The sequence below is a fragment of the Diplodia seriata genome (genome assembly GCF_021436955.1).
Source record: "Diplodia seriata strain FDS-637 chromosome Unknown scaffold_2, whole genome shotgun sequence".
Taxonomy (NCBI): domain Eukaryota; kingdom Fungi; phylum Ascomycota; class Dothideomycetes; order Botryosphaeriales; family Botryosphaeriaceae; genus Diplodia; species Diplodia seriata.
In genome coordinates, this window is record NW_027117309.1 from 1,922,535 (window position 1) to 1,935,682 (window position 13,148).

The following is a 13,148-nucleotide window of genomic DNA, read 5'->3' on the forward strand; positions in this document are numbered from 1 at the left end:
GTTCCTCTCCCTGATTTCCCGATTACAACAACAGCAGTAGTTGTTCCTCCATGTCTTCCTGGTTTACAACATGAAAACAAAAATCTACTTACTTTTTTTCTTCTTCTTCTTTTCTCTTTCTCTTCCTTCTCTAATACCAGGCAGGGCAGCGCAGGGCAGCGCAGAAAAGAAAAAAAAAAAAAGAGCAACCACAACCACAACCACCACAAATCCCAACTCTTCCATCCATACATTCCCATCCTCAATCAATCAAACCAACACGCCTAAGAACTCGCCCCTCCCGCCCGTCTTCGCGACGAGCCCCTCCCACTGCACGACGAAGCGGTCGACGACGGGCAGCAGCAGCCGGCCGCTTAGGCTCAGTCGCGTGACGCGGGCCCAGCTCTCGACGTAGACGGCGCGCACGCGGCTGGTGCGGCGCGCGTCGCCGACGTCGGCGAAGCGGAGCAGCAGCGCGGCGAGGACGACGACGACGGCGGTGCCGGGCCCGTTGGCGAGGATGAGGTCGGGTGGGGTGATTGTTTGGGTTGTGGTTGTGGTTTTGGTGGTGGAGGAGGAGGAGGAGGAGGAGGAAGAAGAAGGGTCGGGGTAGAGGATGATGGAGAGGCAGGCGTGCAGGCAGCGCAGGGCGGAGAGGGGGGTTGTGAGGAGGGATTGGTGGATGGCGCGGGCGCGGGGGACGGTGTGGAGGGTGTAGGTGCCGGGGTCGAGGGGAGGAGTGTCGTTGTCGGTGGCTTGTTTCTTCTGTCGAGCGGCGGCGGCGTCGCTGCTGCTGCTGCTGCTGGGCGGCGTATGACCCTCATCGTCCTTCTGCTCCTCCTCCTCCTCCTCCTTCCCCGTCGCCTCGCTGCCGCCATCTCTCCCCTCCCCACCACCACCACCACCACCACCACCACCACTGCCCGCCTTCCCACCTCCTCCTCCCTCATCCGTCTTCCCCCTTCTCCGCCTATCAACCGCCCGCAGCAACCCCTCCTCAAACTCCCGCGCCCGCTCCGCGCTAAACCCGTCCCCCTCGGACACGACGTACGTGCGCTGCGACCAGCTGCGCAGAAACGTCCGCGCGTCCAGCTTGCCCAGCATCGCCAGCATCTCCGCCGTGTGGCCGCCGCTACCGAGCACCACGAGGAGGCGCGTGGGTTCCCGTTGCCATTGCCCACCCTCCTCGTTGCCGCCGTCACTTCCTTCGCCATCGTCGCCATCGTCGTTGTCCTGCTGCTCGCCGGCTTGGAGGAGGAGCGATTCGGCCGCGGTCGCTGTGGTGCTGCTGCCTCCCGGTCGCCGGCGAGGGCGCGGCGGCGGGCGCAGCGGCGGGAGGAGGAAGAGGATGCGCAGCGCGATGAAGGGGATGGAGAGGAAGGCGAGGATGACGAGCCCGTTGAAGAAGAGGAGGGACGCCGGCGGCGGTGGGGAAGATGCGCTTGAGACGACTGCCATGATCTCTTTTTTTGCGGCGGCGGCGGGAGAGGGAGAGGGAAGGGAAAGGTTTTGTTGGGACCGATGCGCAAGGCTTCTTTTCAATGCATTGTTCGGGAGTGGCGGGACGAGCAGAGCTGTTTTTTGTTGTTTGAGTGAGAGCGTGCGTGTAGGTCGGTCGTGGAGCTCGGGGCGGATGGGGATGTAAAAGTGTCCGGAGTTTGGGCGCGCGAGTCATGCAAAGTCCGCTGTTGGTTTGCGTATGGTATGCCTCAGACTTCATTTTCTTGGCCTTGTTCTTTTCTCTTCGAAGGAAAAGCAAAAAAGAAGGGACCGGTGTTCGAAATGTTTGGCAGTTATTAGAAACGGTCGCTAGCTATGGGCTTATGAAGTGAGCTTGTATCAGTACGAATGCGGACAACTGGCTTTGAAGTGAATACAGCTAGAAGGAATGACTTCGCTGTTTCAACTGATTAATCAGTCAATCGATCCCATTCCAAACTATAGTCTTCGGATATTAATATTAGTCTCTTGTCAAACTTAATGATTCATCATTCTGCCCTACATAATAAAGGTTTAGTCTACGATACGTCTTCTCTTATGACTCTTGGTTGGTCTATTAAGAGTTTCGTCGAATCCCCTGGTCCACCATGACTTATACCCGGGGGGACACACACCATCAACCTATTTTTCGGGGACCGAAACGGAGGTAGAATCGGCCAATCGCATCATCGCATGAGACTGGAGAAAACAGTGCGGCCCAACCGGTCGGTGGCCGGGAAGGATGCGTTCTAGAGGGTGGGAGGGGGATAGGCTGAACGGCCCCCGTCCCATGGTGGTTTGCCGATGACTGCACCTGAACAATCGTTCGAGACCCTGGTACGAGCCTCTTCTCTTCCAAGCACCACATGCTACGTTATCCCTACATAGGTGGTCGAAGCAGGTATCCGGACATGATTGCGAGGTTGGAAAGTAGCAATATCTCTGAGACAGATACAAATGGGACCATCGCCATCTCGATCTTAGCTATGGTGATTAGGTATACAATCCGTCTTGGGAAGTAGAATGGCGGAGAAATGGTTGTTTAATCAGTCCAAACAATCGCTACATTGTCCCATGTGCCGTTAGCGCATTACAAAAGGTGCAACACCGTTTCAAGCCGTTCGAAATTTGCTGGACGAATGCAATGGAATTTTAAGTACTAGTGAGCCTCTCGACAAAAGCTCACGACTCCACATCAACATGGGAGTATCTCGACGAAGAATCAGGGCCTTGATTGTTGATTAGCATGTCGCCAGATTGTTTTACCCGACTGACCGTCTACAATCGCGTTTCTGCCGTCACCGTCTAAGGATAACAGAGCAGCGGCCTAGTGTACTACGCCCCGAATGAAACCACTTTACGCCATCAGTTGCCGACTGTCCAAAAGTGACTGTTCTTTTTGAGCACCTGCTTGTTTCAGCATCTCCCATGTCGAATGATAATCAATCAGTTCCTCGCTGCTGCCCCTGTCAGTTTACGCCTTCCTGGACCAAAGTGCAAAAACCGCTGTGGAATGAGTGAGCTATGTACTACCATCGAGGACTTGCGGCTACCAGGAACATCCTGCTAGCTTACAAGCCGGGAGGAGGCGGAACCTGCGTTTCTCGTCAATACCAACTCTCATGTAGCAGCTTTACGATCACTTACCGCGCTGTAGCCACCCGGGGGCGAGCCCGAGGGCGGGGGAGGCGGAGCATCGCCGGGCGGTGGAGGGGGAGCAGAGCCAGGCGGCGGCGGCGGGGCCTCAGATCCAGGCGGAGCAGATGCTGCTTGTTGCTGTTGTTGCTGTGCGTACTGGTAGTACAGGTTTACGTAGTTCTGGTAGCCACCGTACGCAGCGTAAGGGTCTGTGCCATTGGCGGCGTAGTACTGAGCATAGGCAGTGTACGCGTCGCTGGAAGCCGCGGCAGGAGTGACCGGCGTGGTCTGAGACGTGGGGCTCATGGCTGAACCATAGCCGGCGGGAGACTGCGCGTTCCCATAGCTGCTGGCGCCTCCATAGCTGCTGTTACCGCCATAGCCACCGCCGTAACTATCCGAACGTCCTCCGTTTCTGCCGCCGCCGCCCGAGTACCGATCGCCGTCTCCGTAAGCGCGACGGCTCGGACCGCGCTCCTTGAACTGTTCATACTGTTGACGCACATTGCCAAGGAGATCTTCACAAAGCTCCCTGGCTTTCTGGACATCATCGGCATTGGGGCCCCTGAATCAGGTCAGCACTGGATTTGAAAAGAAAACCGAGGAAACTTACGCAACGTGAAGATACATGGGCTCGTCGCTTTCCTGGCCGGTGTTATGCTCGATGAAGCCGGAGCCGCGGCCCTTGATCTGGACACGGCAGCGAGTTTCCTGTTGGATGTGTTTGACGTAGGCACCGCCGTGGCCGACAACCTGGGCACGGAGGTTGAAGCCAGGAATGGGCTCGAGATCGACGGGGATCTTCTCCTCGGGCCATTTGCGCTAACATACTGGTCAGTGTATTCGTACACAAAAGAGATACATCACCTTGAGCATCATTACCCTTCCATACTCATCACGCTCGACCTGCTCGGGCTCTCTGCGGCGGAAGCGCCTCTCGTCAACAAGATTGGGCAGTTCCTGCTTCATAAGCTCGTCGATTTTGGCAATAGCCTTCTCGAGGCCTTCCTTGGTGGTACTCGTGACATGGAGGTAGAGCGGAGGAACCTTGCACTTTGTTAGGTAAGGGGGGAGTAAAAGGCTCCGAGGGAAGAGAAACTCACACCGGGGCGGACCAGACTCTTGTCGGGATAGTACTCGCCGCGGGTTGTGACATCTTCACACCACTTAGTAAATACCCTGCAATCAATAGGTTCAGTGGTAGAGCGTACCGGCGCCAGTCTCTTCTTTAATCTAGATGTCACACGGGTGAGGTCAGCAGATGCCAAACGGGAGATGCTGGGAACAGCAGCTATATGGTGGCAGTTAAGTGAGCTTCTGCGCGCAGTCCACAAATAGTTCGCGACGAAGCCGAGTGTCAAAGAAAACAGGAAGCCTGCAAGAGAAAGTTGTGCTGGGGGGCATGTGGGGGCATGTTCCTGGGAGTATCAGTAGGTTATGATCTGAAGTATTTACCATCTTTTGAGTAGAGCCCTTGGTGAGCGTGTAACGGTTCCTAAGGTCGTTCACTTCGATGTCCTTGATGTAGTCCCCATCCTGCTGGTAGACCTCGCCGGGGTTGCCGGGATCATTGGAGGGGGATTTGGCGGTAACGGGGCTGGCGGTAGAGCGGATGGGCGGGACATCGACGTGCTGGATGCCCTTCCTGGCCTGGATCTGGGCGTTGATGCGGGCGGCAGCAGCTGCGGCGGCGGCAGCGGGGTCCTTCTTCTCAGCCGTGGCGGGGCTGTTGCTGTCCTGGCGGCTCAGCGGGCTGCGGCTACGGAGAGCCTCGCTCTGGCGTGAAGAGGGCGAGCGCGAGCGACGATCGAAGCGGGACGGGCGCTTGGGTTCGGGCTCGGTCTGATCGAAGCGCGAGCGCTTGCGGCCTTCTTCGGGCATGGTGACGGTCGGCGCAGTTGATGTGAAGACCGGGGGGAGTTGAGGATACGATCTTGGGCGCAGGAGGAAGATCTGGACAGAGCTGCGCGCGCACAAGGCGACAGAAGGCGACGAAATGCCCGGCGGTCGGCGCGGGAACTTCCGCCCCGGCCCGCGACCGCGGCGCCGCAACCATGTAGGTCCGCCTGGCCAACCGCACAACCCCCACTCCAACACAGTCACTCTTGGGGATGCATGCGAGAGATCCGCCCACGATAGGGAATCATTGTATCTCGGGAAGAAAAATGCCTTTGGGCTCTGCAAAGAAGCAGGAATGGACGCGAGGCGGCTAATTGGTACTTGGGCACTGCAGCGACAATCGAAGTAACAACAGAGCATCTGTAGAAGCGCTGAAAAGGTGAGATTGGGTCGACAATAGTAGAGGACTGGGCTGCAGCTCCCCCGTATCTTGCCATGCTAAGCGAGCCGACTTCGTAGGCGGTCAAAGCAAGCTGCGAGGCCGGCGGCGGGCGGCAACCACTAATGGCGGCCGCGATGCCGAAATCGCTCGCTTTCCATTGGAAAATGGCTTGCCCTGTGATTCACATTCCTCCGCACTCAACCACCTCGCGCCTCCTCCCGCTCTCCTCCCCAGCGCTCTCCGCACCACCCCAGGACCCCAGCCGAGGGGCCGATCCAGAGCCACAATGGCCTCCCGGCGAGCATTGAATGCTCTGCCTCTGCGCACCGCGCTGCGCAAGCCCCAGCCCGCGCCTGCCGTCGCCCGCCCGCGGCACCAGCCGAGCAGCTCGTCGTCGACCCAGGCCCTGGCATACAAGGCGCTGCATCGCCGCATCCAACCGCTGCCGACCAGCGACGCCCCTCCGTCGTGGTCCGCCCCGGCCGCCGTCAGCAGCATCCTGTACGAGACGCCGCTGCCGTCGCAGGCGCCGCCGAAGCGCCACGTCCTGAACTGCCTGGTCCAGAACGAGCCCGGCGTGCTGTCGCGCGTGTCGGGCATCCTCGCTGCGCGCGGTTTCAACATCGACAGCCTGGTCGTCTGCAACACCGAGGTGCCCGACCTGTCGCGCATGACCATCGTGCTGCAGGGTCAGGACGGCGTCGTTGAGCAGGCCCGCCGCCAGCTCGAGGACCTCGTGCCCGTCTGGGCCGTGCTCGACTACACGCAGGCCCCGCTTGTCCAGCGCGAGCTGCTGCTCGCCAAAGTGTCCATCCTCGGCCCTGAGTACTTCGAGGAGCTCATGCAGCACCACCGCGAGATGGTCGATCAGCCCGGCTACATCCAGGACGGCGCCAGCGGTGCCGACGACGTGGCCTCCCAGCTCGACCGCGAGACCGCCGCCCAGCGCGCCGCCACCGACGCGCTCAAGCGCGACTTCCACCCCAGCAAGCTCGCCGCCAGCCAGGCTCTGAGGCACAAGCACGAGCACTTGGAGGCCATCACCCACCTGACGCACCAGTTCGGCGGCAAGGTGCTCGACATCAGCACCAACAACTGCATTGTCGAGGTCTCGGCCAAGCCCGTCAGGATTGACTCATTCATGAAGCTCGTTGCTCCTTTCGGTATCCTGGAGTCCGCGAGAACGGGTGAGTGTCCAGTTATGACTCACAGGTGTGATTCACTACTAACAGTCTGCCAGGTCTCATGGCGTTGCCCCGCTCGCCCCTTGCTGGACCTGAAGACGCGCAAGAGAAGGAGATTGAAGACGTTGTTGACCAGAGCATGCTTCCTCCCGGATAAGCTAGAAAATCGGGTCCTAATGAAAATTCAAAAGAGTTGGTCGCGCTTATTTCTGTTGCCTCGAATTTGTACAAAGTTTTCTGTGATATTACGATCTATAAAACGATTATCGTGCCTTCATTCACTTCAAAATGAATCAGTTGAGAATTTTTTTTTTTGGCCGAGAACTCCAAAAAAAAAAGCCCCATTTTCAACGCTACGCTTGTCGCCCACATTCCAAGTCACACAAACATTTATAACATCCGTTTATGCGGACTTGATGTTTCCCTTGTTCACGACGAAAGCTTCAAGAGCAGAGATGGCGGCCCACAGCCTGTTCTCGGCCTCGGGGAAGACCAGCGACCTGGGGCCGTAAAAGACGTCGTCGCTGACCTCCTCAGGGTGCCTTGGCAGGCAGTGCATGAACTTCCAGCCGTCATTGGCGCCGCCCCGCTTGGCGAGCTCGTCGGTGATCTGGAAGCCCTCGAAGGCCTTCAGCCTCTTAACCTTCTCCTCCTCCTGGCCCATGGAGATCCACGTGTCGGTGACGAGGATGTCGGCGCCCTTGACCGCCTCCTCGGGCACCGTCGTCTCGATCAGCTTGCCGCCCTTTGGCGCGCCCGCAGCGGCGTCGGCAATGACCTTGCGCATGGGCGCGGGGATGCCGTAGCCCTCGGGGGTCGCGACGGCGACGTCGACGCCCAGCTTGGCGGCGCCGATGGCCAGGTCGAAGAGCACGTTGTTGGCGTCGCCGACCCAGGCGATCCTCTTTCCCTCGAGGCCGAGCGAGGGTGCCGCCGACGGGAAGGCCTCGTGGATGGTGAGGAAGTCGGCGATGGTCTGCAGCGGGTGGGCGAGGTCGCAGAGGGCGTTGATGACGGGCACGGAGCTGTGCTTGGCCAGCTCGGTGACGTCCGAGTTCCGGTTCACGCGCGCGACGATGCACGAGACCATGCTGGAGATGACGACCGAGGTGTCGTAGAGCGATTCGTTGACCTGGGGGACTGCGTGAGCGAGAGAGAGGTCGGGCTTGAGCGAGGGGACGGCAGGAAGCTGCGTACGCCCAATTGGATGTCGTCCTTGCCCAGGAACATGGGTTGGCCGCCCAGAGCAGTGACGGCGCCCTCGGTGGACACTCTGGTGCGGGTGCTGCGCTTGCTGAAGGTCATGGCGACGGTCTTGCCGGACAGGGTGCCCAGCAGCTTGTTGGAGCCCGACTTGATGGCTTGCTTGTGCGAGTGTGCATTGCGGACAAGCGTCGCAAGCTCCTGGGGAGTCAGGTCGGCGATAGACAGCAGGTGTCGCGGTGCGGCGGCGGAGGTGGGGGAGGAGTAGCAGCGGACGGGAGCTCTAGCCAAGCTCCGCAGAGCAGAAGGCGAGGGGCGGAAAAGAGGCATTGCGCAAGGAAAACAAAGAACGGACTCGATTGGGTGCGAGAGAAGATTGGGGCGGTCGTAGCAAAGCAGCGAGAGGAATAAAAGAGAGAGCAATGGGTGACTCTTGCGAGCTGTGCGCTCGGACGCCGGTTTTTAGCGGCAGCTAAGCTCCAAGGGTGCTAAGGTACCCCAGCTCCGGCGCGGCGCTTCTGATTGGTACATGGCGGGGTAGGCGCTGTCCATGCACTGCCATCCTCGCGTCACTACCTCGACACGCCTCTCCTGTTTCACGCAACCTGTGCTCCCTGAGCTCCAGAAGATGCGTTAGACGAAACACCACATTCCACTGCAAACCCATCCACAACCACCAGTCATGGCCGACACTCCGTGGGGCTCAACCGCCACCCCGAGCCCGCGCCCCGGTTCAACCAAGTCCGCCCAGTCCGCCGCCCGCTCCTCCCGCGAGCTTCCCCCCGACGACCATGACGATGACGACGTCGACGAGTTCCCCGAGGACGCGCCGCTGCTGGCGGGCGAGGACAACAACAACGTCGACGACGATGATTCCGACAGCCGCACCTCGCGTTCCCAGGCCGCCTTCTCGTTGTTGAGCTGTCTCCGTCGCCCCTCCAACTCGCCCCCCGAGGCTCGCAAGACCGGCCATCGCTGGCCTAGCATGGTGGCGCTGTTGGTTCTATGCGTTACTGTCACCATCATCATGATCCTGGGCTTCGTTGTCCCTGCCGCTGTCGAGGAATACGCAAACGAGGCCGTTGATTTCAAGCCTACTGGTCTGAGCTTTCAGTCGGTCAAGTCGGACGGCGTTTCCGTCAGGGTCCAGGCGGATTTTACCATGGATGCGTCTCGCGTACACAAGAAGTCAGTCCGCGACTTGGGTCGCTTCAGCACCTGGGTTGCAAGAGAAATCGAGAGTGGAGAGACTCACGTGGAGGTGGTCCTGCCGGACTATAGCGACAAGGTCGTGGGCAGTGCCGTCATCCCGCCTATCAAGGTCAGCCTGCGCAACGGTCACACCACTCACATCGACTTTATCGCCGATCTCCAGCCCGGCCAGTTCTCGAGCATCAGAGATGTCGCGAACGACTGGATGAGGGGCCGCTTGGGGAAATTGAAAGTCAAGGGCAAGGCAAACGTGCCTCTCAAATCTGGCATCTTCCCGCTGGGCACCCAGATCGTCGAGGAGATCATGGAATTTGAAGGTAAGGCCCTCCCCTGATTCCTGGCACTTGCGCGGTGGGAGGCTGATGACAGGACACCCGGCTAACAGTGTCGCTGACACAGGCAATTCGCTCCCTTCTGTCCCCGCTTATAGGATAGCCAAGCTTAACGTCCATGAGGTGGATCTGCCTCACGGCCACCGGGGTCTCGAGGCCAACACTAGCATTGTAGTCAATAACGAATATCCCCTCAGACTCACCGTTCCGCCCCTGGGTTTTGGCATCTTGGTTGGAGGCTGCTCGCCCTCAGACCCTCAAATCATGGTCGCCGACGCGAGGACCCAGGAGCTTCCTATCGAGCCTTTCGAGGACATTGAAGTCCACGCTGCCGGTTGGGTTAGGAAGCTGCCTGATGCTCTGATGGCCGCATGTCCTGATTCCAAGCGAACCCCGTTAGACATTCTCCTCGGCGACTTCATCCACGGGCGTGATGCCTACGTCTACGTCCGTGGATCCGATTCTCCATCGGTCGACACGCCAAAATGGTTAACTGATCTCATGTCCGACATCACTGTACCCGTGCCGTTCCCCGGCCGCCTGCCCGAGAACCTGCTGAAGAACTTTTCCCTGACCGATGTCAATTTCCACCTTCCTGGCTTCTTTGCCCAACCTGACTCTCCCGAAGGCCAGCCCAGGATCGACGCCAAGATCAAGGCCCTCGTCGGACTTCCTGATGAAATCAACTTCCCCGTCGATGTCGACAAAGTGCGCGCAGATGCAGACATCTTCTACCACGGGAAGAAGCTCGGCAACCTTGACCTCAGCAGATGGCAGCCCGCCAACGCCACCCGTATCGATTCGAAAGATGAGGACAAATCAGGCCTGCTGGTCGAGGCTGCCGTCAGAGATGCCCCTGTGAATATCACCGACCAAGCTGTTTTCTCCGAAGTCGTTTCAGCGTTGTTGTTTGGTAGCAAGAGTGTGAATTTAAGCGTGAAGGCGGAGGTGGACGTTGAAATGGTCACGTCGTTGGGCACATTCAAAGTGCGCAAGATCCCCGCCGAGGGCGTCGTGCCAGTCAAACGTGGGTAGCCTTCTGTTTTCTTTCTTCTTTTTCTCGACATGATATCACAATAGCCCTTGTGTAATGCCACTTCTTTCTTGTATTTTTCCAACGAGCAACATCTGCCAACGGGAAGAAGAGAGAGCATGCTAACTCGTTCTTTTTCCGCGGTGAAGCAATCGGATCCGGCGACGGAAGTGGCGGCGGCGGCGGGAAGGGCGACATGTTCAAGCGCGTCGCGCCCCAGTTTGGAAACCTGAAGATCCTGGACACGGGTCCCAGCTCGATCAGGTTCCAGGCCGAAGTCAACTTCACGAACCCGACCAACTACTCGGCCACGGTGCCGTACACGAACATCAACATCCTCACCAACGGCACCGCCATGGGCCAGGTCACGGCGCAGAACCTGACCGTCGTGCCGGGGAACAACACGGGGGTGCTGGTGGAGGCGGTGTGGGACCCGTTGAGGATGAGCGGGGAAAAGGGAAGGGTTGTGGGCGTGGATTTCCTCTCGCGGTGGCTTTCTGGTAGGTTGATGGTGCTGCTGGTAGCGTGAGAGATGACACTAACTCGTGGCTGGGCTTGCAGGATTCAACACCACGCTGGCATTGAAGACGCACAAGAACACCATCCCGGCGCAGCCAGCGCTCGGCGAGGTGCTCTCGAGATTGGAACTGAAGCTGCCAACGCCAAAGTTAAGACACGGAGACGACGACGACAACGATGACGATAAGAAAGATGGCAACGACAAGCCAAGATTCATCAAAGAAGCAACAGTACGTCCCTCCCTTCGGAAGCACGCACAATCAACCAATCTCCCCCTTCTTCTTCTTCTTCTCCCCCGACCCGTCGCCGAAACACACACACACACACAACAGACAACAGTGAGCTGACCCAACCCGGGGCCGCTCCCCCCTTCCCCCCATTCCAGATGCACATCCTCTCATCCACCGCCATCTTCACGCTCTCCTCGCCACTGCGCGAGTCGACCATCTACATCACGCACCTCAACGCGACGGCGCGCTACCACGGCGAGCCCGCGGGCCGCATCGTGCACGAGCTGCCGTTCGCCGTGCCGCCCGGCCTGTCGCAGACGCCGCGCCTGCCCGTCGACTGGTCGCTCGGCAGCGTCGGCTACGACGCCATCCGCAAGGCGCTCGGCGGCCAGCTGAAGCTGAACGCCACCGCGACGGTCGGCATCAAGCTGGGACGGTGGGAGGAGAGGGTTTGGTTCGTTGGGGGCGGGATCGGGGCGCATGTGAGGTTGTGAGGTATGAAAAGGGGTTTTTTTTTTCTGGGATTGGGTCTTTTGTGGAGTTTTACACCTGTTGATCGTGTATTCTTTTGGGTTGGACGGACGGATGGGCGGAACGGTCGAGATTGCAAACACACGCGGTGACGAGTTATGTATATATCTGGGTTTTCCATGTTTCTTCGTTCGACCGGGAATAGAGAAGAGAGCAGCTCGCTGGAAAGAACTCCTGCCAAAACGGTGCCTTTGAGGTTTTGAGCAGCACACCACCTCAAAGCAACTTTTCTTTCCCTTCGCACATTTCTTGGAATTTGGCCTCTGCTTGGGTGCTTTCATGAACACTTCACAGCCCCGATTAGTTGGTTAGCCTAGAACAGGATCAACATGTTTAGGAGGTATATCAGAGTAGGCAATAGATCTGAAGCTTAGTCATTACCAGCTTTTGAGGTTGCTACACATTATTCGCATGTGGTCCCAGACGTTGATCGGAGAGTAGCATCAACTCGATGGGTGCCGATTCAGGTGGCAATGCGTAACCATGTATTTTTCTTGGTCTACGTCAGTTGCCAGGGACCAGGCGCAGTATAATGCAAAATGCTGGCTGATCTCCCACCCCAAGTGACCCCCAACGCGGAGGGAAAGCGTCCGCGATTTGCAGATCGGCGCCTCAAGTGACATCAAATCTGCCCACGTCCCCAAGCATTTCTTCAGGTCTTGTCTTTCAGCACGCATGAGGGCTACTGCTCGGTCTGCGCGAAAATGAGCCCAACGACAAACCCCCCTGTCGGTGCATGCAAGCTTGATGGGAAGTGACAGTCGGTGGGACGGATGGCTGCAGCACGGCGCGACGGTACGGTAAGGCGGGCAACGGCAGCGCGGAAACGGAAGCTGCCTAAAGTGGTCGGTTGATAGGAAAACGGGAAACGCCGGTGGCATATCATCAGCCCATTATGCGTTGCGCCGTCCCATGGGTTGGGCATGGGGCCTGACACTGAGCAACCAACCGTGTATGACGGAGCTGTCCAAGCTGCAGGAGCCTTTGCGCGACTCTATGTGTTAGTGTCCTGTCAAGGCTCGGGGCCGAGGAAGCTGTCGGCCCAATAGCAAATTGTCCCCCGCTGAGACAGTCGAGCAGCGCTAGATCCAACAAGCAACCGGGAGGACCTGAGGGACAGCAGATCTGCCTGCTCAGCCATCGTCTCGACTGGGATCATCCTTCCTCCAATCCCTGGCCGTCCCTCGCGCTTCCCCAACCTTGTTCCAACTCGAACGCTCCACGCATGTGTGCGGGTTGCAGCAGGGTTGCGTCTGCGGTGCAACGATTGACGACCCTGCGGCAAGATCAACGGTCGGGGCCCCCCACTTTTCCAACCACCTCACTTGCTCGCGTTCCCTTGGGAATTCCACGCCCAGCACGCCAGGAAGCCTGTTCCTGCTTTCTTTCCCCCTGTTCAGTAGCAGTAGTGCCCGCCGCCTCGCAATCAGGCACGCAGCCGTCATCCTTTGCCGTGCCCCCGCCCGCCCGACCATCGCTCCTCCTTTAGCCTCGGCCGACGAACATCTATGTACCCTTCCTTCCTCA

The 13,148-nt window shown here is 58.7% G+C and overlaps 5 protein-coding genes across 5 annotated transcripts; 2 read left to right on the plus strand and 3 right to left on the minus strand.

Annotated features, from left to right (window-relative positions):
- Positions 1-249: 249 nt before the first annotated feature.
- On the minus strand, positions 250-1,437 carry ALG14 (UDP-N-acetylglucosamine transferase subunit; the record flags this gene model as incomplete). Its single annotated transcript, XM_066773451.1, has 1 exon — positions 250-1,437. One exon carries the CDS (start codon positions 1,435-1,437, stop codon positions 250-252), a length of 1,188 nt encoding a protein of 395 aa, XP_066636018.1.
- A 1,592-nt stretch (positions 1,438-3,029) lies between these two features.
- SLS55_001965 (uncharacterized protein) lies at positions 3,030-4,977 on the minus strand (the record flags this gene model as incomplete). The annotated part of the gene is made up of 7 exons (XM_066773452.1): positions 3,030-3,053; positions 3,106-3,661; positions 3,710-3,918; positions 3,979-4,149; positions 4,200-4,252; positions 4,308-4,329; positions 4,552-4,977. 7 exons carry the CDS (start codon positions 4,975-4,977, stop codon positions 3,030-3,032), a joined length of 1,461 nt encoding a protein of 486 aa, XP_066636019.1.
- Positions 4,978-5,663: 686 nt separating this feature from the next.
- ILV6 (acetolactate synthase, regulatory subunit) lies at positions 5,664-6,718 on the plus strand (the record flags this gene model as incomplete). Its single annotated transcript, XM_066773453.1, has 2 exons — positions 5,664-6,564; positions 6,618-6,718. 2 exons carry the CDS (start codon positions 5,664-5,666, stop codon positions 6,716-6,718), a joined length of 1,002 nt encoding a protein of 333 aa, XP_066636020.1.
- A 246-nt stretch (positions 6,719-6,964) lies between these two features.
- Positions 6,965-8,094, minus strand: ARG3 (ornithine carbamoyltransferase; the record flags this gene model as incomplete). The annotated part of the gene is made up of 2 exons (XM_066773454.1): positions 6,965-7,693; positions 7,759-8,094. The coding sequence occupies 2 exons, from the start codon at positions 8,092-8,094 to the stop codon at positions 6,965-6,967; spliced, it is 1,065 nt and encodes a 354-aa protein (XP_066636021.1).
- Positions 8,095-8,446: 352 nt separating this feature from the next.
- Positions 8,447-11,584, plus strand: SLS55_001968 (uncharacterized protein; the record flags this gene model as incomplete). The annotated part of the gene is made up of 5 exons (XM_066773455.1): positions 8,447-9,293; positions 9,412-10,335; positions 10,431-10,841; positions 10,903-11,090; positions 11,246-11,584. The coding sequence occupies 5 exons, from the start codon at positions 8,447-8,449 to the stop codon at positions 11,582-11,584; spliced, it is 2,709 nt and encodes a 902-aa protein (XP_066636022.1).
- Between the last annotated feature and the right edge of the window lie 1,564 nt (positions 11,585-13,148).